Source organism: Ciconia boyciana, chromosome 1 (genome assembly GCF_034638445.1).
Source record: "Ciconia boyciana chromosome 1, ASM3463844v1, whole genome shotgun sequence".
NCBI classification, from domain to species: Eukaryota; Metazoa; Chordata; class Aves; order Ciconiiformes; family Ciconiidae; genus Ciconia; species Ciconia boyciana.
Window position 1 is genome coordinate 57,897,753 of NC_132934.1, and position 25,256 is coordinate 57,923,008.

The 25,256-nt window shown below is 47.9% G+C and overlaps 1 protein-coding gene across 3 annotated transcripts; it reads left to right on the forward strand.

The window, feature by feature from the left end:
* The first annotated feature begins 8,262 nt into the window (after positions 1-8,262).
* CBX7 (chromobox 7) lies at positions 8,263-24,676 on the forward strand. 3 transcript variants are annotated; one of them, XR_012043590.1, is made up of 7 exons: positions 8,266-8,495; positions 9,913-9,956; positions 13,971-14,036; positions 14,561-14,627; positions 15,236-15,575; positions 17,642-18,367; positions 22,727-24,676. XR_012043590.1 is itself a non-coding variant. In XM_072868913.1 (6 exons), the coding sequence occupies exons 1-6, from the start codon at positions 8,427-8,429 to the stop codon at positions 17,788-17,790; spliced, it is 732 nt and encodes a 243-aa protein (XP_072725014.1). In that variant the 5' UTR covers positions 8,263-8,426; the 3' UTR covers positions 17,791-24,676. The 3 variants fall into 3 exon arrangements, 2 of the variants coding, with proteins under 2 accessions (XP_072725014.1, XP_072725001.1); XM_072868913.1 differs by having other exon boundaries at positions 8,263-8,495; positions 17,645-24,676; XM_072868900.1 differs by having other exon boundaries at positions 17,642-24,676.
* Positions 24,677-25,256: the final 580 nt, after the last annotated feature.

The window sequence follows — 25,256 nt, forward strand, 5'->3', positions numbered from 1 at the left end:
AGTAACCATTGCATCTAGTACTGCTCAGCAATGTGCAGAAATAGAAGTGGACAGAAATCTACCCAGACAAAAGCCAAGATTTTTTTTTCTGATGTCATTCGGGTGCCCAGACGTGGCTCCTGAGCTGCGAACTTCACGTTGGCCTGACCGTGTCTCGGTGCTCCCTCCTCGCCCCTGTTCTCCCAGACACCTGCAGTTTTCTTTGAAGCGAGGACATGGCGAGCGTTTCCCAGACACATGTCAGGACGCAGAGGGAAAAGCAGAGAGATGGATTCTATCTGTCAACTTGCAATGAAATACAGTGACGCCCACCCCCCCCAGCCCCAAAAGAAAGCTTAATTTTTTCTAGTTAAAAAAAGTGTTTGGCTCAGTCCCGAGACCAGCTGCTTCCTACATAAATAAGAGGCATGCACGGTGTACAGAAAAGAATATTTGACATTCCTAATCAATTAGATAAGGGGAAAAAACAGTCCATTTTCCTGTTCAAAATAAAATTATCGTGGTTACTTCAGATTTCAAGGGCATTTATCTTTCAGCTTCAGACAGAGGGGCACTGAGTAGGCTGCAGGTTACTGACCCAGGGCTGGAGAATGACTAAGCTGCCAGCTGGGATGGAGGAGCCCAGGCCCGCCTCTAGCGGGGTGCTGAGACTGGAACAGCCGTGGCAGTTGCCAGCCAAGTCAGGTGTGCCTTGGTAAAGCCGGGCTTTTGCGAGGACTGCTCCAGGCTGGCAGTAACTGGCAGCATGGCGGGAGGGAGTTAAAACACCTCAAACCAAATTGTTCAAGGGAAGCACTCCCAGAGCTTGCCCGCACACTCCCTGGCTTTTAAAACTTGTATAAACATTTACCCAAGGAAATGCCAAGGAAATCAAGGTGAGGAAGAAGGTGGCTGGGAGGGCTGTAAGAGAATACAGGCCCCTTCCCTACCCCAGTTCAGCTCGGGACATTTCAGTGGAAGAGGCACAACCTGAGATGTGTTGGGTACTCAAAAGCACAGGAGGCTCCAGGCCCCAGGACAGGTGCCAGGGCATCGCTGCCGGCCCCACAGCAGAGGCAGGAGGCACAGGCACAGTGGCATGGTGCCCTCTCCTCAAAAAGCACGTGTCTCTGGATCGCCAGCAGCCTTTGAGGCCTCTCCGCGGGCCGTTGGAGAAAGGATGAGATTTTTGAGAGGACGGGCTCTGCTGTCTCCTGGTTCGGGGGAAAGCAGCAGCCCCACAGCGCTGCTCTTTGTGCTGCCTGGGTGCAGCCAGGGCAGGCGAGTGGACTGCAGGTCCTTTGCACGGGTTTTACCCCAAGCAGCTCCAGGCTCTCCTGTGCAGTTCCTGGAGACTTCAGGCCAGGGTGGCTGTATCGGAAGTCTTGATTGCTGCTGCTTTGCTTTTGCAATACCACTTCCGTGTTCTTCCAGGATTTGTCAGGACAGCATGTTTCCCCAGGAAAAAAATACGCAAATAGGGCAATGAAGCCTCTGAGCCTACAAACCCCTGCTCAGGCCCAGGGGAGCCCTCTGGAGACTGCGCTCGCCCGTGAAACCCTGGGGCTGTAGTGCCACCTAATGAACAAGCGCTGTTTGGAGTCCACATGCATGCTGTTGTGTGCAGGGAAGTCAGGCAAAGGTGGTTGCGAAGGCTTCCTTGGGGCACTTCATTCCTCTCCAATGCCTTTCCTCCCTCTCACAGTGCTTCAAAAGTTAGGCAGCAGAGAATACTAATCCTGTTCGGCCAACAAGTCACAGAGCAGCTTTTTGCCAAGCCCAAATACACAAGACAAGTCAACAGCAGTTGAGTAACAAACCAGAGTAACTCCTTTCTCTGCATTGCTTCTGGAAATACTGCTTCCAAGGGAGAGGGCAGAGAGGCGACACGGTGTGGAGTGCTGCAACCTGCACCCTCCTCCTGGGACTCGCCCGCTGGCTTGTTCCCCATGTGCCACAAGGACCCTCCTGAGTGACAAGCCATGAACTCCCACTTTTTAGGAGGCAGAAGTTGTGCTCCATTTGACTGGCGAGGACAGTTGGTCAGGCACGGGGATCAGGAATGGCTCTGAAGGGCCTAAAGGACATTCCCTCAGGAAGAAACCAGCTGGTGCTCAGTTTTTACACAGGAAATCATCGATGAGAAGGAGAATGAATGCTCCACACAAAGCGCAAGCTTGGTGCCAGTGGCAACGACTGCCTTCTCAGACCCAGAGAGCAAGACACTGAGGTACCGAGGTGCCTCCCAGGGCTGCATTCAGGTTTCTGGCCTCTGCTGATATAAGGAGGCACCCCAAAGGGCAAACCATCACCCAGGACAAGGAGCTGCCTAGAGGTAGAAGGCAGAAAGCGTAGGAGAGCTCAACCCCTCCCTGGAGCTTAGGCGTCAGGGCTGCGCATTCCTCCTCCTCCTCCATTTACCTTCTCTGTCGTGATCTCAGATCAGGCACCCACCAGAGCAGAGGCGTCTTGTAAAGGTGCTGTCACAGAGCACAGCACGCATGTCAATGGTAGCTGTGTGGTCAGAGCCCTCTCCCAGAAAGTGGGAGGTCTGAGCTAAGTGTTCTCCTCAGCCTGGAGGGACTGTAACTCACTCTTTCCACCAGCCTAGTCTGCTCTACTCCGCCTGGCTTGGCGTGGCAGGACATGGTTTAACATCGTGTGTCTGTACTATGGATGAAGAGCACCTCCTAGCTTCTGCATCCCAAGGGCTTCACCCAGACGTGTCCTGCCTTGAAGGTTGGTTGCCTGCTTCTGGCACCAAAGCAGGAGATCTGAACACAAATGCCAATCACGTCATGGCCTGCACAGATGCTGAACCCTCAGCGAAGTGTGAAACTCTCTGGCCCCATACCTGGTTTTTAAGTCTTTCCAAATTTTCAGGGTGCTTCAGGCATGAAGCAAGCGAGCACTGCAACTCTGTGCCTTTCACAGTGGGAGGAACAGGGGACATGCACTGTCTCACATGCAAATCATCCTCTGTGAAAGGAAACAGTTTTAGGGCTGGATGCTCTACAGGCAGGAGGTGCCGCAAGAGGATCATATATGAGAGTGGGAGTCTTTGGTAGTTTTAAGCAATGAACAGCTGAAGAAGTTTCTATAGAGCATGTGGGAGCCAAGGCTTTTCAAAGGCATATCACATGTCCACAGATGAGCAGGCTTTCACTAAAACAACACAACTCAAATTAATTGAAACCACAAAACTCAATTTCATTGAAACCACAAAATATTTAAAAAAAAAACAAAGCACAAAAGCACTTATTTTCCCTTGCCCACGCACACTTCAAGTCTAGGCTTCAGAGCACTGAAAATCCTACTACAGCTTCCCGTAGAGGAATTTATCTGAATTGTGTACTTTGTGTACCAAACCAGAGTACTTCACTCTTGCTGTGACACAATACTCAGCAGTCAAAGTGGCCCAGAGAGAAGGAAGACTGTTCTCTAGCTAAGTGTTTATCTTGCAAAGCGGAGATCGGCGTTTCAGCACCTTCACTAGGACCCGTTTAGGTATTTCGCATGAGTCGGGCACTGGATAACATGTACACATAGTCAGGGATCGGGATCAGGACGCAGATCTCCTCTTGCCCAGGAAACAAGCATGAAGATGAGCTGTGTCACACCTGTTCCCTGGCCCAGTGACCTCTGAATTTGTCTTGCACCGAGCAAGACAACTTCAGTGGGTGAATGTGTGCTCCCCTTGCTCCTGAGAGAGATAATAATCTGGTGTCTGGGGCAGTCTCCCAGAAAATGGGATTTCACAGCCCTGAAGACGGAAGAGGGACTGGACCTTGATCGCCAGCACCTCTGGATGTGTGCTATAACTGTTGAGCTATCGTTCAACAGGTAAGAAAACAACAAGTCCCCTTCCAGTGGCATTTTCAAAGAAAAATGGTAGCTGCTACTTTCTGCACTGATCTTGTTCTGGGAAGAGTGGGAAGAAACACCTGCCTGGTGGTTCCCAGTCACACCTGAGCGTGAGCCAAGGTGCAGAGGAAAAGTGAGCTGCCCACCAAGTTGAGGTGACACTAAGGGACGAGTGCCAGCTGTGCGGTGTTTGGAGGATAACAGTCTGGGATTCAGCGCTTACAGTCCCATTTAGATGGTACTCCAGGTGCCTCAGATCTGCACCCAAGGCCTAGCCACAATGGAAGAGAAGTGCTGGGTGCTCTGATCTAAAGAGGATGAAAGGCTGAAGTAGACAACTGTCATGTATGCCTTGTAAGGGCTGGAGAAACCCCATGCTGGCCAAAAGGGGCTAAGGGGGGAAGTGAAATGACATTGAACCCACAGGAGGTATTTTTCTTCATGGCAGACCCCAACCAGAGCTCTCAGAGGGATGTAAGCTTGCACCAGATGATCTGACTTCTACCCCCTAGGACTAGCTCCTTTGGCCAAGGCAAGGGGACTTCCATGTTTGTTTTCCTTGTGTGTGTTGTGTAACCCCGGGAGGCAGAGCACTACTTTGCGCTGGGGCTGTGCCTCGCTGGCCATCCATCCGCTGTTGGGAAATCCCTGTGCTGGGAGCGGATCAGAGCCAGGTGAGGAACACACAGCAAAAGTGCGGCTTAAGTGCAGCAAAAGTGCGGCTTAAGTGCAGCAAAAGTGCGATGTGTTTACATCGTTCACTGGCTGCTGTTGCAATGGCTGCGGGTAAACCGAGGGGCTGCCAATTGGCAGCAGAGGGCAGCTGCATTCTTTCCGTGGGTTTTAAGAAACTAACATTAAAAGTACTAATCGACATGGGCATACCAGCAGGGTTGTTTTTCTGGTGCCCTTGGGCTTAACTGCACAGATACTCAGTGCATCCTGCCTGTGCCTCAGCCCACTCCACTTGCCGAGCCAGCTCGGGGGCCTGGGTGGGCTGCTCTCCCGGGCCAGAGCAGCACTGACTGTGCCCGTTTGCTGTCCTTTATTTCTGTGATGTGTTAGGAGGCTGTCTGCCGAAACCATGATCTGCGTATAAAATGGACCTGCGCTTGCAGAACAGCATGATGAGTGCCATCTACTGATAATTAAACATACAGCACCGCAGAGAGAGAGAGAGAGAGAGAGAGAGAGAGAGAGGCCGGTTCACCCATGGAGTCAGTGATACATCGCAAACGGCATCGGCAGTACGGCTCTTCGTGGCTGCCAGCTCCCGTGATATTACGGAGTCGTGGCAGCACCGTGCTTGTAGGCTGCCAAGGCTTGCTTCTGCTGCAAGGCTGTTTCTTGAAGCTTCATCAAGCAGCATTTCTTCAGGGATGTGCTGGGTTGTTTTGAAGCTATGCTGATCTTTGCGGCAGTCTTCTGGAAAAAAAAAAAAATCTTTGGCAGGATTAGGCTTGGTAGAATATAAATGACCATTAATAAATTTATAGTGTTAATGTAAGTGCTTGTATCAACTGGAAGTTGAATCGCTTAATCAGACTAGTAGCAATTAAAATGGTAATTTTTCTGTACTAGATTCTGCTTGCAATTTTTACTCAAGTAAAACTCTTTGAAGTTAATTAGAATTTTGATTAAAGGCTCCTGGATCTGGGCCTCCGAATTTGTACTAAGGAAGGTTCAATATTTGCTTTGGTTTTCTGCACATTGAGATCACTGCTATATATTATTGTGACTGTACAATTAGTCGTAACAAGAACAACTCCAATAAAGATTGCTGTAATCTAGTTCTTGATATACTTTAGAAAAGGTCTTTTATCACAGAATGGCTTTTAAAGTACTGCTAAAACAGGCTGTAAGATCTGAAAAACTTGATTGCTTAACTTGTTTGTCTTAATTATCTCTCGTCCCTATAAATGGCTTAGTAACATTCACTTAACGGTAATTCAGAACATGGGATGGGGTGGGAGGAAGGGGGATGTTCTTGCTCTTCAGTTTTTGGTTGTCAATGCAAAAAAACCCTACTCAAAGTACATTATAATCATTAGCAGAATGAGAAGTAACTGTGGCGTAACAGCTTTAAAAAGGAACATTTTTGTCCAAAATGTTGCAAAAAACCCCCAAACAAACAAACCCTCTGCAAAAAACCTGAGCGGGACCATTGTGAGACATGTAGTAGCATTTTCCAAAAAGTAAAAGCATCCACAAGCAGCATGTTCTGGTACGGAACGCACTGCAAGAACCAGGGGAGCATCGTCGTCGTAGCAGTCCTGACTCTTACACGTTTCACTGCAGTCAGCACAACCGCACATGCGAATAAAGCCCCCGTGAAGGAAGGAGGACTTGCACGGAAAAATCACCCAGCAAACAAGGAACGCCTATTTTCGTTATGTCGTGGGATTCGCCTGGAAATTTGCTGCATGCTGATGTCATCTTGCAGACAGATTTCATCACTCATCCTTCCAGGCAGAGTCAAAAGCTGCGACATACCGGATGCAAATATTGCTTAAACTTCACCTGGGTCAGTTGCTGGTGTGAGAAAAGGGAAAAGCAGAAAGAAGGAAGGGAAGAATCGTGCAGAAATTATACTGATGGTATCGAGGATGTGGGCTCTTGTACACCTCTGTTTGTGAGAAGAGTATCATAGCTTGTGATCAAAATGCAGGTTGATTCGTATTGAGAACTCCTTTAGTATTAATTAACAAAGTTTCTTTAATTTTGAAAAATATATATACATTCTTGACCTTAAAAAGACACATATTAAATAACGAGTTGTAAATATCTTGTACTAAGAAGTGCAACAGTTTATCAATAATGGATTTGTCTGCAAGTTTGCTGTGTCTGTGGAATTTATGTATTTATTTTATCCTAAGGTCGACATGGGAGCACAGTTTCTTCCGTTTTCCAGTTTGGCACCACAGTAATTGGATTCAAGTGCAAGGAAAGGGATTACAAACAAGTCGTTGCAATTCAGAGAAATGTTCTGATCTTCTTTTGTCTCTACTTTTTCTGAAATTTTGAGAAAAAGTCTTAATTTTGAGAAATAAAGTAAATTTTATCTTAAATATTTTTCTCTCTTCCCTCTAAAACATAGAAGCATAATATGAGAAAGGAAGGATTAAAAAGATCAAAGCTTTTAAAAATTATTATTATTTTGCAATACAGTACAAAATCCTTGAATATTCAACAGCTATGCTGTTACAGAACCAAAACTGTGTTATAAACTGCTAGGTCTGCTTAATGGTTAGCCCAACGGTCACAATTCCTGACAGGGAACTTTGACTTCTTAAATGGCTGCAGCAAGAATAAGCACCCTGCCAGTGACTGCATCCACACGTATGGACCAGGTATGTTGTGTGAAAATGAACACTTTCAAACTAAATTACTAACATTAACTTGCTCTCACTGTAGACTTCCTTTTGTATAAGATTTGCCATTTCTACAGTAAGGTTCATCCCGCCTCAAACTTTGCATACAAACAGCATCCAGTGACATGCAGTCACAGTGGAGAAGCAGCTGAGCACAGCTGTGGGAGGAAAGGTAGCTACACGTGTAGAAATAAGTCCCTGCTCCGATGAAAAAATGTCCTAGGACACTTTAAAAAAATAATCTGTTGTTTAGTGCAGTGGTCGGGAAGCAAAAGCACATTTCTGCGTACCAGATCGGTGCGCAAAGGAGCCTGGACACCTCCGTGCTGAATGCCTGCTCACGATGCTATTTTTTCCTGCCTTACCCAAGCAAGCCTTGGTCATCTTGAAGAGGTGGCCTTAGGTCCTGCCTGTTTCAAGATGTCAAATAGCTACCTGCGTGCTATGCCCATAAAATCCCTCAGCACTTCATGAGGCACTTGAAGCCGGTGCCTGACAGACGAGCCACACCGGATTTCTTCAGCACCGGTCCGTGCCGCCTGCCTCTCCTGCCTCAACACTTTGTCACCTGATGGTTTCCCACCCGCCACCGATGACACGCGATCGCTGAAGGCCATTCCTGTGGAAAACACTCATAAATACCACCGCTTTGCGGCGGCTAGAGACCGTGCCGCCGGCAGGCAGAGGTTCCTCACGGCGCTCTCCCCGCAAGCGCCGGGGTGCTGGAAACCGGCGGCCCTTTCCATGAGGCCGTGAGGAAAGCGGGGTGCCAGCGGGAGCCTGGCTCCCGGAGAGAAGAGGGGAGGGGAGGCCGGGTGCCGGCGCCGGGGTGAGGCTGAGGCTGAGCGGCGGCGGGAAGCGCGGGCTGAGGCGAGGAGGCGGCAGCGGCCCTTCAGGCGGTTCCCGCCCAAGCCGCGCCGCGCGCCCCGCCTCGCGCGCGCGCCGGGGAAAACGTTGCGCAGGTTCTAAAGCGGGGCGGGGGGAGGGGAGGGGGCGCGGCCGCGCGCGAGGGGGCGTGTGAGGGGGAGCGTCGGGTAACGGCCGCCAGCGGGCAACGGCCGCCGCCGGGCCAGCCTCGCCACCGCCGCCACCGCCACCGCCACCGCCACCGCGGGAGGCAGCCCCCCCCTCCCCCCTTGCCTTGCGACAGCCGGCTCCCCCGGTCGCGGGGCCGCCGGTGGCCGGCGCCAGCGCCGCTGTCCCGCCCGCTGCATGGAGCTGTCGGCCATCGGGGAGCAGGTGTTCGCGGTGGAGAGCATCCGCAAGAAGCGCGTGCGGAAGGTGGGCTGCGGCGGGGCGGGCCCCGCCGGGCGGGGGGGGTAGTAGGGGGGGGCGCGCACCGGGACACCCCCCGCCCCTCCCGCTTCGCACAAGCGCGGCGGGCGGGGGGCGTGGTGGGCTCACGCGCGCGCCTGGCCGCCCTGCCTTCTCCCCCCGCGCGGAGTGACGGGCGGCCTCGTGCTGCCGGCGGGGCGGGGGCGGCACCGGCACCTGCCTGGGGCCTGCGGGGCCGGCGGGCGAGGGACGCGCGTGTTGGCGGGAGTTGCGCGTGAGGTGGGTGGGGTTCTGGGGCAGCCTGGGGTGGGGGAGGAGTGTTATTGCTGGGGGGCTTCCGTTTCTGCAAAATCAGTGCCGGTGAGAGCAAACCGGGCACCCCGAGTCCAGGGGGGCTTTGGAAGGGTTTGACGGCCGGCTTAGTGACTCAGTTTCCCCAGCTGTAAAAACGCTCTCCATCTCCACAGGGTGTTTCGAGGATTAAGCCATAAGCACCCAGCGTGTAGAGATCCTCTGGTGGAAAGTTCCTTCTAGGGCAGTGTTTTCAAATATTGGGAAGCTGCTGAGCCCCCCGTGGGGAAAATGAAACCCGTTCTCTGGCTCAAGCACCCCAGCACTTTGCTTGCTGTGCTGTTGTGTAAAGGTGTCCACAGCTGCAGGAGTGGCACTTCGAGGGGTGGGCATCTTGCATGCCTGAAGGCCTCTGCCATGCTTTGGGAAGTGCTTAACAAGCCCCTCAATATATTAAAGATTTTGATAGTTGTGCACATTCCTCAGGAGCCCTTGAACATGGTTTCCAATCGCTGCCCTTTTTTTTTTTTTTTTTTTTTTTGCTTTTTAAATCTTATACTCAAAGTGAACAAATAAATGGATAACTCCGAACTTCAGTTGTGAGCTGCTGTTTGCTTGGGTCGAAACGTTGAGTGACTGTGATAGATGGAACAGTGTTTGAGTAAAGCATGTAGCAACTGGAAGGGAACACGCCAAAGAGGTGCTTCGTAGGTTCTGAAATTTTGTATTTCTTCTCTCTGCTTAAAAAAATGTCTTCTGACACTTGCTCCTGGCATACATCTCCCTCTCGCATTTATGTGCGCTGACTTCTTGTAGGCTTGCCTGTAAATGCAGGAACGGTTGCAGTCTCGCTCTCTGGTTGGCTTTTGGGGTTCTGCCTGCTAGGCTTCTGCACAGGTATGATCCCAAGCTGATGGTAGTTCAAGCACGCTTAAATACCCCTGTGTGCCCATTTTCTGGGGAAAAAGGTATAGGAAGTGTAGTTGAATGAGGAAGTGGCTTTGTTTTGAAAACAGAGTGGTGGGAAATGAGCTTTTCAGTTGCAGAGTTTAGCCCTGTTGATTGGTTGAATCTCTTACTGTAGCCCATTGGTTTCGTTCACCTGTTTTCTTCTTCCTTTTTCGGCCCTTAGGGTAAAGTAGAATACCTGGTGAAGTGGAAAGGATGGCCCCCAAAGTAAGTTGTGTTTTACTTGTCTTTTACTCTTTTTCTTTAATATTTGGTAATAGCTTACACTGTATCTCTGCAACTGAGCATCTCATTCTTAATGGGTAACCTTTTGTGCCTCATTGCAACAACAATAAACAAAAACAAAGAGCCACAAACCAAAACTGTATCTATTTCCGGACTGGCAGCTGAGGATACAAACCATGTGCCAATCTATTCTGACTGGTTTTTGCCACCACTGAAATATTCCATTGAGATGCTTTCTAGATACAAATGTTTTTAAATTCATTAGGAGTTCAACAGGGAACCCTGATTCTTCTGAACTTGGAATGGCTCCTGCTTTTCTGAGCCAGCACTGAGGGCCCCGCTTTATTTTTAGGGCTATGTGCAGTCTTTTAAAATAGAAAACAAGTTGATGGTCTTGTCTTCTTGTCCTACTGTTTCCCCTCTGCAATTCACAAATGGAAAGGGGCAATGTTTCAGATTTATTGATTGTAGCCAAATGCAGGTGATCTTTGTCCCTTGAAATCTACCGCCATGCCTTCATTTCCTTGTCCGAAACCTTCTGTTATTTTGAGTGCCTTTTCTGCTTTTGCTTTGGTTGCTATGTTGCAGGAAGGAAAAAAAAAATAATTTTGCAGCATTGCTGTGCACTGTTTACTGATACTTCTTTTATTAAAATGCAGCTGCCTCTGAAGAAGAGTGAGTACTCTGTGCCTAAACAGTCTGTAAAATGTTTTGAGATTAAAAGGATTAGGTAACTGGAGAATATTACTATGTTAGCTAGCAGTCTAGTAGAACAGCCTCCTGGCCAACCCATATGGGGCCCTGTCTTTGCTTTTCTGTTTGTAACTGTGTGTGTGTACATACACAATGTGCGTGGGTACGACTACATTACACATGCAGTTGCACCACGTGTTGCTAAGCAAAGAGGGCTGCTTTTATGGGTTCATCCTTGCAGTTGCAAAGCAGGGCCCACGAGGATGGTCCTGACAAATTGTACCTGGTGCCCAAGAAGCTGAAATGTGTTCCTGCGTGCCTAATCCTTGTGCTTGTAGGGCATGTGTGAACATAAGCAGCTTCCCCTCTCTGGTGGTGGTGGGAGAGGGTGACTTTGTCCTTGACTGTAAGTTCTGCTGTCAAAGTGCAACCTTGTGCACTTGTTGAGCACCAGTTGCCATATAGTGTGGGTCAGTTCTCGGACTGCTTCAGCCTTCTAAGTAGTCAAGCCTAATTAATCGCTGGTAGAGGTTGGGAAATGTATTTGTAGTCTGTGAGGCACCATCCCCTTTTGGCCAGAATACTGATGTTTATCCCATTCTCCTTTCAACAAACACATTGAGGTCCTTCTCTTGTAAAGTCACTTGCCACGAAGGTGGGCTGAGGCGTGGCGTAATGTTTCCTTGGACAGAGCAGCCCTTATTCTTACTGCTGCCTTTCCTTGCCCTGCACCTTGGAACTCTGGGGGAGCCAGAAACTCTCTTTTGGGAATTAAAAGCACAGCCTTCTGCCCAGGGAGCAAGGGTATGTCAGGGTTCCCTTCTTTTGATGCTGTGACATGTCCAAACACCTTCTCTCTTCCTCCAAACTCCAAATGTGAAGAGCACTAATTTTTATCTTTCCCCTCCCCCCCCCCTCCATTTTAACTGTTCACTCAGTGGTTTGAGTTGCTTAAAACCGAGATGCTTTGAGCATTGAAGTCACTTTCATCCTGCTAGCAGTCTCTGTTCCTTGTTTCTAAACATACGTATGCCTGCAATGGCATGCAGCATCACAAGTTGTTTGCTTCCAACATACTGCATTTCCTCATCGTACTTCTCTTCATTCCCCTCTCCAACCTTGTCGCACTGCTCTTCGTAATCTCTGTACCAGTTATCCCATCATTCCCATTGGAAGCTTCATGGAAGGGAATAAGGATAGGTCAGTAGTTTGCTGCTTTCCCATGTAATTGATATTTCACTTTTTTTTTTCTTTAAATAAAAAAATCTTGTTAATGCCCTGCACCTCAGATTTCTGGCGTTGGGGAATGGAGGAGTTACAATCTGATTCTAGCTACAAGCTTGTTTACAACTTGTGTTGGAGTTAAGAGGGGAGGGGGAAGAGGAGGAGTAGAAGGAGGGGGAAAGAAGATCATATGATCTATGTTTTCCAGAGTGCCTGCTCTCTGCAGTTCTGCTGCAGCCTGGGCTGTGTGTACCCGTATATATAGCTCTGTGCACGTGTGTGCGCGCGCGCGTGGCAAACCAAACCATGTTTTTTTTATATGCAGTGTTTTGCCACTGCAGCGAAGCCAGAAACTGAGCTGCAGAGAAAAAGGCAACACCCACCAGTTTTTTTTTAAAGCAAATCCCCTTTCTTCTCCTGCCCATGAAAAGCAATCCGATGTCTTTTTTTTCATCCTTGTGTTGTTACTTTTCTTAAATTTGTAGAATGAGTGCCAGAATCCCTGCAGCTGGGAGGAGACCTTCCTCTGTTCAAACAGCATCTTGGCTTTGACAGCTCACAGTCATGTTGCTGCAGGAGGCTTGAGCAAAGGAGGGAGGGAGGGACCAGCTGGTTATGAAGACATGTCTGTTCTTAACTCTGATGTACAGTGCACCTTGAGATATCTGAATTTCATATTTTTGTTTCTCTCTTTTGTAAAAGAATTGTACTTTTCATTTCTAGAACCATTCTCCAGGAGTGCTGCTATATTTCAGTACCTTTCTGCTGCCTAATGGAGAGATGAAAGGGAAAAGCATTCCCAAACCACCTCCCCTGTGTACATATATGCATGTATCATGTGCCCTCATGTGCATTCTGTGCTTCATCCAGAAATGTAAACATCCTAAAATGCTTTCCTCTTGTTTAAAGGCACTGATACAATTGTACCCTTGCCTACCTGCATGTGGCTCCTGTCTGGCCCTCCTCCCCAGGGGCTGGGCAGGGCTCTGCCTCCAGGCCCTGGACCTCACATTCCAGGAAAATTAATGTTCTGCATCATTTGGGGTTTCAGACCTGCTTTCTTGCCTTTGAGTTTGTATGGTAGAGACGTGCCACCCACCTTTTCTGGGCAAACATGACTCCTTAGAAGCAAACATGCCAGGAGGACCGCCTTGTGATCCTTTCACCTTCCACAATGGGAGGTTTTGGGTGCTTCTCCCTGGTAAAAGGTTCCCTTGGGAACCTTTTTGGTGTTGTCTGCTGGGTGGGTTCAGTCCTTTCCTCAGCATCTGACTTGTCATTAGCTGTCTGGCAATCGAGGAGGGAGATGGGGCAGTGAGTGACACTGTTCACAGGCTACTTTCAGAGCATCAGGCTTATTTTGAGTAGTTTTGGTAGCCCTGACCACAGTGCAGATGGGTTCCTCCTGTGCTGGTGCAGAAATACTGATGACCTCTGCTAGATAGAAATAACCTGCAGGGGGAGTTGAGCAAGAGGAGGAATAGTTGGAAAGTCGCCATCAACTTGCCTCAGGGCCCAGGTCTAAACATGTTTAGTTGAATGGCATCAGTGGAGAAAAATTAAACTCTTCTTAAATGAATACTTTCAGCTCCAGTGATTAGAGGTAATTAATAATGCAGGTGAGAAAGCATACTTACTCTTTGAGCATTCTAAATTAAGAGAGACCTATTTTTCAGAAAGCTTTATCAGATCACGTCTCATTGTTCCATGGGGTTTGTTGGATTTGAGGGACTGCTGCAGATGAGACCTGTTTAGGCATTGGCTTAAAATCAGTTTGCAAGTGTCTGCACAGGCTTTCCAAACAGCGTGGAGGGGGCCCTGGGGGGGAAAGCCTTCCCTGTTCTCCTACAAAGAGCTGCTTGATGCTTGGCCTTGCCTGTTTTGGGAAGGGGAGGTGGTGTCTGTGGGAAGTTGGGGAGGGAATGGCTGGGATTCCTCAGAGCTCTCGCAATGTTGTGGCAGGCCCCACTGACCCTTGTGAAGACAGTATCCAGGGCTGCAGGACGCTAGTAGCAGGCCTGCAGAGAGAATGTTTCATTAAAGTATTGTTTACTTTATATTCCTTATGTTTTTCTTCAGATACAGCACATGGGAGCCAGAGGATCATATCTTGGACCCTCGCCTGGTAGTGGCTTATGAAGAAAAGTAAGGGCACATGTTCTTTCTCTCCCTGGACACAGGAAAAGGAAACAGTGTCTTTATTTCATAGTGTGCGTGAAGTGCCCCTGTTGTCCCTACTTCAATCAAAGATGAGATGTATAGTGATGAATCCTGCTGGATCTCTGTACCCTGGTGTTGGCTGAGGCAGACAAGACAGGGTTAAAGCAGCTCTGATTGGTACTGTTCAGGAAATGAGGCCAAGAACAAGCAGCATTGAGCCGAAGAGCAATCAGTCTCAGGTTTTAATCAGGTCCAGGGCTGGACTGGAGTGATGCGAGGTGATAACTTCCTCTAACCCATCCTTGATCAGCTGAGTCAGAGAAATTCCCTTATTGCAAGGCTTTCACTCCTACAAAAAGCAATTCTGGGATGTTTTCCAAGTCCACACTGGTCACCATTGTGTGTTAATGAAGAATATGAGGGAGCTGTGCTGCAAAAGGTAGAAGTCCCAACTAGGCTTTGTGCTGTGGTATTTAGTGCTCGGTTTGATTTATGTTACTCTTTCACAGGGAAGAGAGAGACCGTGCGTCAGGGTACAGGAAAAGAGGCCCCAAACCAAAGCGCCTCCTACTGCAGGTAGCCTCTTGCTCTTCTGTGTATTTCTAACTCATTAGCTGCTGTGCTGCTCTTCTTCTCACAGGGAGGTGGAAACTGTCTGTTGGCTCTTGCATGGACAAAATTGGAGGTAACAAGCTAACACAGTAACATGAAATCAGTGGGTAGGCAGATAGTTTTAACTTGTTAGTTGAAGAGCCAGCTAACTTCTCTTTAAAAAGGCAAAACAAAACAAAACAAACCAACAACAGTTCTTGCTCTCTGAACTAGGATTTTATAAACTTTGGGCTTGGGTGGTTGCGGGTTACCTGGTTTGCGTGCTCTTTTAATTTCTTGTTGGGCTTGGACTTTCCATCGTGTTAAAGGTAGCTGCTGGTTGGAAGTGGAGTTCCAGCATGCTTTGACTGTTGCCAAGCAAAGCAGCCAATCCTAGGAAGCACATATTAGGAAGAGCTTAGATGGCAGTTGAAGAGGTGAGAGAAACAGTGTTGTAGAAGCAGCACAACTTACCCTAGCTCATCTAGATGTTCAGGGACTGAACAAAGAATAGTTTCCCGGCTCCCAGATGGAAACCCTGACTGTATTATCAGATTTCTGCTCTGACCCTTGCTGTGTTGATGTCTTGGCAGCGGCTGTATGGCATGGACTTGAGGAGTGCCCACAAGGGAAAGGAGAAGCTCTGTTTCTCTCTTGCACGGAGGTTTGGAGGAGGAGACAGTAGCCTGCCAGGGGCCAAGCCAGGGCAGGCAGAGTTCTCAGAGAAAACTGGGGGAGCAGTCCTGCCATTCTCTCTCCGGAAGCAACGCAAAAACCAGAAGTACCTGCGACTGTCAAGGAAGAAGTTCCCCCGCATGGCGAGCCTGGAGAGCCGAAACTGCAGGCGTGAGTTCTTCCTGAATGATGCAGTGGATCTGGAGGCCAGGCAGGGCCCTGAGGACTGGGAGGCCATGCAGCACACCAGCAAAGAAGGTAAGGCCAGACACTCCTTGGCTGTGAAGTTCTGGGGCATGCGAAGGATGCTCTGCACGCTTCCTCCTTGCTTGCCTCATCCTGGGATTGTGGTTTAGGTCAGGTCCTCAGAGCAGCTCTTGCTGGCTCACATTGTGGCCTTTTTGTCTGCAGGTTCCTTTCTTGTTTGGATGAATAGCACATCTTAATCTGCTTTTTTGGTGCTGTCGCCTCTCTGTAGTCTCATATCGGTGACGCTCCTCCCAGTGTTAGAAAACGTGTGGAAGATACTGCAAATTACTCCCCTCTTCTAGTTTCCTCCCAGCAGAAGTGACATACAGGTGTGACAGTGATGAACTCTGCCTCTGTCCACATACCCGCATGTATTCAGCCTGCTGCTCTGCTAAAAGGAGCTTGGCTGGCAGTGGACAAGCTCGGACACCAGCACTCCTCTCATAGTGCTGCTCTGAGGAGCACACAGGAATGCCGCTAAGAACCCACAGAGCGTTCCTCTGCCCCCTCCTTCCTTTTCCTTCCCACACCCCACGTTCTCTTTCAAGTCCCTTGCTATAGAGCTATGTGAGAGGGGGATGAGAGAGATGAAGCGAGGATGGTAACTCCTTCCTGATCCCACTGAGTACTCAGCATGAGTGTAGGCACGGGAGATGTCCAAGCACATTTGGCATTTTGGGGAGGGATACCAGCATTTTGTGCAGGAGGGCTGTGGGATGTGCGTGTTGCTCTGAGTTACCAGGGAAACTCTATCCCTGCATTATTAGAGCTTCTGAAGGTGTAGCTTTCCTGAGGAGTGGAAAACTGGGGCTTGTAGTAGCTAAGGGAATCCTGTTACTCCTTGCTAGGAGTAGCTGTTAGCCAGGCTGGATTAGGCAGGATTTTGGGGAGAGGGCTGTGTTCTGAGAACCACTGCTATCCCCTCCTTTCTGAGAGGGACTTGAACAGTGCCCAGAATCCAGGGAGGCAGCAATGGGGCTAGCACAGAGGAACGCAGTGTTGCATCCTGGCAATGGGCAAATGTGTGGGGCTGTTCCCTCCTAGAAGCACTGGGCCCTAAAGCACTTGGGGATCGGAAGAGTGAACAGCACTACAGAAACGTGAAACTGTTTGTGTTCTCCCTTTGACATATGGCCTGCATGGAACTCCAGTTATTGTTAGGGGGGATTGGACTCTTTCTGAGGTGAAAGTAGGCACCGCAGGTATTTGAGACACAGGTCAGGAAATATACTCTTAAGGGGCCCTTGTTCCTTGCCCACATTGGGACAACAAGGTATATAGTACAGATACAGTGACAGGGAGAGGGTGTGTTTCCTTTCTCTCTGTATTTTTGTGGCTGTCTCTAGGGGTTGGGGGAAGTGAGGCTTTGGGTGGCAGAGGGACTGATAATTATTCTTACAGTGAGAAAGCGCAGGGATGCTTAGGTTTCTTGTATGGAGCTATCGGGGAGCAAAGGAAGGATATAAGAAAGGGAGAGCAGCCTCTCTGTGAAGCAGTATTGATGGATTTTTGAGAGAATTGCACCCAGGCTGCGCTGCAGGTGCAGTACAAGGAAGACCCTCCATTTTGGATCCCTTTGACTCCCATAGGAGTACCTGAAGAGCATGTGTAAGAGTTTGTGATATCTGACTTTTCAGCAGGGTAGGGCATTTACAAGCAGGTGGGCTCAGACCTGGGTGAGTGTGCTTTGCTGACACAGAGCCAAATTAGGAGCTGAGATGGGGTGAGAGGTATCAGGGAATTGTGGATGGTTAAATGAGCTGGGTGGTGTTACAGGGTCTTTTGCCCTCTGTGTAGGCTGCTCCAGTGCTGGTGTGTGTCTGGACACCTTTGCTACTCTTTCCTTTTCCCATTATATCCTGCAGTGATCCTCCATTTTCCCTTAGCCTCGGAGGGGAGGGCTTGCCCATGCTCTTTCTTGACTTGTATGTGCAGACTCAGTACAGGCTGATTTCACCCACTGTTTGTCAGAAAGGAGGCCCCTTTTCCATCCTTCCCTTCCCTCTCCTTCCTTCCTTCTCCCTCACCATCTCTGTGTCTCACTAACATGCTCTTATCTGCCTCTCCTTCTGCAGCAGATGTGGATGGCAGTCTCCCTTGGATTCCCACTGTGCCCCCCAGTGAAGTGACAGTGACGGACATCACGGCAAACTCCATTACCGTCACTTTCAGAGAAGCACAAGTGGCTGAGGGCTTCTTCCGAGACCGGAGCGCGCAGTTCTGAATCTCCGTTTTCAGTGCTCCCCAAAACCAGTACTTTTAGGGTGGGGCTAGGGAAGGGTTATTTTATCCCTTACGAAAAAAAAAATCCAAAATGTCTCCTCTTAAAATGTTTACAGAGACCTTCTTTTTTTTTTTTCTCTTCTCCTTTTTCCCCTTTCAGATACGCAAAAAAGGGCAGTGTAGGGGGTGTGTGTTTGTCATTGCTTTGTCCATCTGAAAAACTGACAGCCCTTTCCCTGGCAAAGACTCCCCTCCTAGATGTGAAAGCAGCAAGCTGAACAATTCGCCTTTTATCCTGTTAAGTGGCAGCAGCTGCATTTGTGGGGAGAGGGCATGTGGAGGTGGAAAGAGAGCTGGATCTCTAGCCTGCCGCCTTGTTCTGCAATTGATATCCCTTGGATAAAGATACTTCTCTGTGCATTGCTCTTCCCACCTTCCTCCTCCCTCTCTTCCTGCAGCAGTGAGAGGCGATGGATCCTACCTGTGTAGATAACTCCAGCCTGTTAAGACTTTCTCTCCAGTGCTGTTTTCCCTGTGGCCTGCTGTCAGGACTTCAGAACCTTATTTGCCTGTCTGTGGTAAGTCCGTCTTTGCAGCACAGGTCCGTATAGACAGCAGAGCTTTCTCCCTTTGATTGTTGATCATGCGGAAAGACTGAAATGCATCTCTGAAATCTAGATTGGCGACGTAAATTCAATTTGCCCTCATTAAAAGCTCAGAAACCCAGCGCAGTCGAGACATACCATTCTGTATATACTAAACAGGATTTCCAGACTCGGCTCTGCTGTGTGAGGAATGCATTATGGAAAGTGGGGTGTTCTTACCCTTTGCCAGATTCGGTATTAATAACAAATGTGCCCTGAATCTGTGGTAATAAGTTGGTTGAAAACTGACTCCTCTTCCCTGGGAGGTGGGGCTAATAGGACAACCAAAGCATTGCCTGGCACTGCAAAGATATCCAAGGTACTGGCACAGGCCCAGGACACAGGAATTGGACAGAACTGAGCTAGAAATGGACCTTGATTAGCAGCAAATTCTGTTCTTGGATCCCATGGAGAGATCCAAGGTAAACAACATGTGGGGAAGGCATGTATTGGATTTGAGGAGGGAAAAAAATTCTTAATTCTTAGTAATGAGAATTCTTGGATTGTACTGCCTGAGTAATATTCTTCCGTGACTCCAGTCTCCTCACAGTATCTGTGATCCTGTACTACTTTACTGATGGGAACTTCCCCTTGGAAGGCTTAAAAATCTTTGCCAAGGAAAGCGGTCTGCATTTCAATAGACCCTGCCTGATCTTGCACTTAAAAATGCCTTGTGCTGGACTGCCTGTGACACTTTGAGGTTTTTGAAGAATTGCTGTATTTTGAGTTGGTAGTTTAGCATAGCATCTGTTCTTGCACATGCATGTTCTCTTCCATTTTTTTAAAAGCAAATTTTATTTAAATAACTTAAAATTTTAAATATAGACCTTTTCCTATGGAAAGCAAGAAAAGTAAGCTAGAGTCTAAGGTGGGAAATGCAGGACAGAGTGCTGCAGGGTAACACTGGCTACTGGCATGATTACTGTCCTTAAATCCTTTGTTTCTTCACCCCACCTGAAGCATCTCTTATCTGCCCCGTATTTATTCTAAATGAAGCTATGAGCCTTCTGAGCTCTGAGGTGAAGACACCTATGGAAATCCTCAGTGTGTTCCTTTGAAGGGCTTGGCTGCTGGCCTGCAGAATTTGGGAGCTCTGGGGCTTCTGGTCCTCCAAATATCTACTTTTTGCAAAGTGCTTGGACTGCCCCTATGGTTTTTATTAAAAGGAGGTTTTACCTCAGATAGGATGTGGCAGTTCAGTGTAGACTGAAGATTTCCCCTTCCAGCTCAGAGCTGTTTGAGCAGGCCTGTCTTCCACTGTGTCACAGCAGTTTCAGGACCACTGGGAAGATCTTGAATTTCTGGGCTAACCTTTTGTCTCTCAAAGAAGTGACATGGGAGTTTTATTATGGAGAAATCTGAGAGGGTGAGAAGTGGAAGCTGGAGGGGGGAATTATGTGGTAGGAGGAAGAGTGAGTGGGAAAGAAACTTGCAATAGCTAGCAAGGGCAAATTGATGAGGTAAGCATACAGGCTCAGGATGTTTGTTGAACGTGGGTGTCCACAGCGAGGCTTCTGTATCTGGAGTTGCACCCTCTTTTGCAGGATGTGGGGTCAGACAGTGTTGTCATCGTCACCCCCACACACACCCCCTCTTCCCGACACCTGCCAAATGTACTGAATACCTGCACCTCTCTTCTGTTGTGACTAGTGGACACACCACGTGGCTGAGTCCACTCTTGTGGGTTGTAGCAGGTTAGGTAGTTATGGTTGCAGAAGTGTAATATTTTAGCTTCTTTTTTAAAAAGTCTTGAACCCCAGCTCATCCTGCTAAACCTTCATGGCATTTATAGGATCTGGTTTCTTTATTCTAATGCAGCTATTGCTGCCTTTGTCCTGTCTTCATCTCAGTGTACAAATACACCAAAAAAGCTTCCTATTTACTAAGGTTCTTGGCTCTGGCTGACATTGGAAGCAATACCAATCCTGCAGCAGGAGTTTGTCCTAATAAACTGGATTTCCATCCTCTGCTTTTCTCTCCACTCACCAGCTGAGACTTCTCAATGTTTTGTTTTGGCATTTCTCTTTAAACATCTTTTCTTCCTCTTGCAGTGGAATTTTCAAAGACCTGTGGTGGTCTTTCAAAGAAGATCCACCCACAGCTTCATATCTTAATCATTTTTTGGATCAGGCTAGCTTGTGTTCTGCTGGTGACTAATCATCTTGCTACATGAAGTGTTGAACAAAGTACCTGGCTACCGTGCTGCTTTGTGTACAGGTCAATGAGGAGTTAACCCTTATTGGGTTAAGACGCAAAAAGTTGCATGTGCGTGGGTTTGGTTTGTGTGTGTGAGGAGGAGTTTGTGGTAGGAAACTAAGCAGTTACTGTGTTGGGGTGGACTTTTTTGACATTCATGAATTCTTGCTTATCTTAAAGATCTTTTTGAGAAGATTTTTCTCTTGATCTTTTGAAAATGTGGCTCTGTTTCGTATTGTCTGGTGACATATCATTGTAAACTTCCTTGGTAGAGCTGGCCTTCAGGGACTTTAAAATTAGCTTTATTCCACTTCTGCAGGTGTAGAGATGTATGGGGGTTTTACTTGTGATGGCAAGAGCAGTTGTCTGGGTTTCCTTGTCTCTTCTCCCCAATACCGTCCATCTGCCAGTTCAACCCAAAATCTGAAAATTGAATTGGGACCTCTTGGGCTAATATATCATGAAAATCAGAGCTGTGCTCAGAGCTTCGTTAAGCATTCCATTTGATTAGGAGAGCCAGAATAGCATCCAGCTGAAGCTGAGTTTAATAATTCTATTTGAAGCACAAGCCGAGAATAGAAATGGGCTAACTCTCCCATACCTCGTTTGGCTCCATGGCTGTAAACAAGAAAAACAAACTTCAGCCACTGAAAATTACTGAACTGTACGCAAGAAGCAAACTTCTCAAAGAAGAACTGTCCTAATAGTCATTCTTAGAACTGTTTCCATGTGAGAATTTACCAGCCACGTTTGGAGGACAGAAGTTTTTATTTCATAGATCTTCTCACAGTGAACTCGCTGTATATATGACAGAACCGAGGAGCTTCATGAGATTGGAAAACCTTTATTGTTAACACTGTGTTTTTAAAAAAAAAAAAAAAAAAAAAAAAGGAAAGGACTGTCTCTGTTCCTGGATGGTTATAAACTGGATGTTATTGCTCTGATATATAAGTGATGCCTTGGAACAGCAAGTTTTAACACGTAAATAGTGGCATTAAGTAGCCTGTAGCTCTTGCATGCTCCTTATTGTCTTGCATTTGCTTGGGGGCCCTTCTGCTTGTGAAGTCAGACCAAGGTGGGGTTTTTTTGTTTTGTTTTTTTCTTCTTTTTCAAGCAAGGCCAGGATATTGTGACAACACCCAAAAGCAGTTCCATTTGCCAAAATAAGCCCAAATTTGTTAGTGAATTGACCCTTGCTTATGTCGGAGCCTCAGACAGAAAGAAACTTACTGAGAAATGAATGGCTTTTTTTGTTGTTAGTGTTGTGAAACTGTCCAGAATTGTTCTTCTGGTGTTTTGTGACTGAATGTATAAAATTGTTTGTTCACCTCACAGGGGGCCCTTTGGCTCCAGTACTGTTTCCTGCTGTACACCAGCTAGTGCTGTTTGATGGTTTCACGGGAATAGAGAAGGGAGGCCTCGTACAGGTCAAAAAATAGGCAGGGTAGCTCATGCAGGACCCTTGGTGGTAGCCACAACAGAGGCTGCGGTGCAGAAAACAGCAGTGAGGGCTGACAGCCACATCCATGTGTTTGAGCAAAGCTAAATCCACCACCACCTCTCCACCCCTTCCTCTCCTCTCAAGCTTTAAGTTTGTGCTTTCTGAATTAGGAAAAGTGCAAAAACCTCCTTTTCTAAAGCTAATTGGTATCTACCTGTCTTCTGTTCTTCCCTTGCTTACCTGAAGCCTAGGAAGAAGAGGGCAGTGGGCCTTTCTAGGAAAATAGTAGGGGCAGCTGCTTGTCAGGGAAGGGAGCGAAGGAGTTGCCTCAGAGTTGCTCTTGCTAGGTGGTTGAGGACAGGCCTTTGGGTGAGCTGGCAGTTGAGAGAGAAGGCATGTTAGAAGTGCAAATAACTTGTAGTGATGCTGATCCCTGTGGGTGGATGTGGGTGGATGGCCCTTAGAGTTCTGAGTGGGCCCTGTGGAGAGGAGATGGTCAGTGCTGCATTGATGTGTATGTCTTTTACCACTTGGGAAAGCAGGGGAGATGTGTACATTAACAGCTTGCGTAGGGTAACTACTACATGGGAATGTATGGCATTGGTACCTACAGGTAAAGAGAACATGTCACTTTTGCCATGCTTGTCATAAAACAGTTTTCCCCAAGGGCATGGTAAACCTGTTTTGAGACAACAGCTTATGATCAAGAGGCCATGTTCTCCTCTGCCTGCTGAACTTCCTGTCCTCGCAGAGAAAGCGTGAACCTTCCGGGTGTCGAGCCACCTGGATTCCACCCAAGCAGCTGGTCAAGATGGAAGGCCTACAAAGCAGCCCCAGGACAATTGGAAGGAGAGAGAAGCAATGACTTAAAATTTAATTCAGAGCCTTCAAATCCTTTCCTGTAACAAGCATGTCCTGGAGTGATGACCCCTTTTTCTCCTTCACCTCTCTTTCCCTTGCACCCTTAATTTCTTAGAGTGGCTTAGCAGGGAGCAGGTGGGAGATGATCACTAGGTAACGGGGAGTTGTAGAGAGGAGCAGAGCTCAGTGGGAGCACATAATAGCTGATAGGGGGGAGATGGATTGCTACCAAGTCAGGATGGGGTAGAAGCTTTGCTGCTGAGATTGTTTCCATCTGCTGTGGGCTGCTCTGCGAAGATGCTGGGGGTTCTTGTCTGAGAGTGCCATTCGGATGCTGAAGGGGAGAGCTCATAGCACCATTCAGAACCTCTGTCACAGCTTATCTTGTTACTGGGGTAGCAGAGTTTTGACTGGGAGGGGGATTTTGGAGGAGGAGGAGGTGGAAAGCCTTTTTTATTATTATTATTTTTTAACCAGAAAACGTAGTGTCAGCACAAAGAAGCTTTTGCAAATCTGTCAAAATGTTAAGCAGCTTTTTTTTTTCTTTTAAATCTGAAGTATTTTTTTAAGCACTTTGGAAATGCAAAGCACTAGGAGTGCTAAGTACTCCTTATCGTCTGTCTAAAAGTGGCATTTGAAAAGCAAAAGATGTATCTGTTTCAGGCCGCTGGCTGCTCCTTATCATTTTTCCAGAGCTGCCACCCAGCCCTTTGCCTCCCTCCCATGGCTGAAGGGGGAGTGTGCTCCACCGTGCCAAGTAAAGGAGGGCTCCCTCGGGGAGGAGAGGAGACCTGCAAAGTCCCTCGCTCGCCTTCAGGGTGCGGGTTGGCTTCCTCCCTCACCACCTCCTTTGTCCGAGGAAAGGGAGAAATGAAATTGAGTTTCAGTTTGAGTGGTCCTCGTCTGGAACTACGACCACTTCTTCCAGCTCTGGAGACATCTTTAAAGAGTTTCCCGTCTGAAAAATTGCACCTTATTAGCTTAGTTGAGGAACGGGGAGATATTTGTCCTACAGGGAGTGGGGAGAGGAAGGGAGGGAGAACCAGGAGCTGTCTTCTGTAGCTGCTGGGTTTTTCCAGAGGCTGTTTCCTCACCTCATCTCCAACAGAACAGCAACAAAAGAACTAAAGTCATTTAGACGAAGCTTTTGTTCTGCATATCTCAAGAACCTTTTGAGCAGGCTAAGATGAGAGAATCTTTTTTTCCTCACCTAGCAAGCTCTGCAGCCGGGGGAACCCCAGTTCTCTCACTGGGTTTTCAGCACCAACCTTTTCCCTCAGCGTACGCACATCGTTTGGACTCTTTGCACACTGACTCATCTAATTTGGTATGCTTCCTTTCTGTTGGGGGGCAAGATGGGGGATGGGGTCAGTTAGAGGGGAGGGTCCCCGATTATTTTTGTTCTTGTCTCTTCAGTTGTTGCTGTTGTTCCTGTCAGCACGCTAGAGTATCTGAGTCTTTGCACACAGAAAGCTTCCTTTTGCACAGAATGAGCTTCTAGCTTTTGTACAGACTAACTGAATGTATTTGGGGAGGGGGGGGGAATAGGGAGTAAACCAATTCCAAACAAACCAATCGGAGTACAATGCCTTTTCTGAGCGAGTATGTGCTGTAAAAGGAGATTGTAATAGCAAAGGGAGGGCAGGCTCAAGTATAATTTGACACAAAGTGTGGTTTTATTTTTGTACTGATATGGATAAGAGACTGTACAGCATCTATTTATTTAGATGATTTATGTGGTAAATGTTGCAAACGAAATTATTAAAATATTAAATATGAGAACTGACATTTACCTATTGGTCTGTTTGTGTGGTCATTTACCTCCCCTTGCTTCAATTCTACAGCTGAATTATTTTCCGCCAGTCACTTCTGTTGGTATAAACATGCAGTGGGGCTGGAAGAAGAACAGAAAATGTGTGTGTGCGTGCATGAGAAAGCTCGGTAAAGAAGGATCGATGAAGAATGGAGCCTGCAAAAGGCTGTTTCTGACATTACTCATTATTTTGATTCGAGGAGGTTAGGTTTTTATTAATTTTTAACCCACTGGGTAAGCTAGAGCTGTACAGAGGTGACCTGGGATGGTTGGTCTTTGATGGATTAGAATTCGAAGAGGAGAACGCCAATGGCAGGGTGACTGCTGCTCTGGGTTTAGGGAGTTCTTGATGTCCTTGCGCAATGCTGCAGTGCCAGGACAGCTCTGCCGGCATCAGCTGGAGGAGAGTGCTGGTGTGCCCCATCCTGCGTCTCTTGTGGAAACAGAAAAGATGAGGCGAGGCCTGGGCTGCCAAACACGCTCCACACTGGTTGCCAGTGGGGAAGCCCACT

What these genes read in the sequence shown, in the direction of transcription:
- CBX7 (XM_072868900.1), top strand. Translation starts at nt 8,427, where the DNA reads ATGGAGCTGTCGGCCATCGGGGAGCAGGTGTTCGCGGTGGAGAGCATC. An exon ending in TGGAAAGGATGGCCCCCAAA is followed by an intron (nt 9,957 to 13,970) that starts GTAAGTTGTGTT and finishes GTTTTTCTTCAG; the next exon opens with ATACAGCACATGGGAGCCAG. An exon ending in CAAAGCGCCTCCTACTGCAG is followed by an intron (nt 14,628 to 15,235) that starts GTAGCCTCTTGC and finishes ATGTCTTGGCAG; the next exon opens with CGGCTGTATGGCATGGACTT.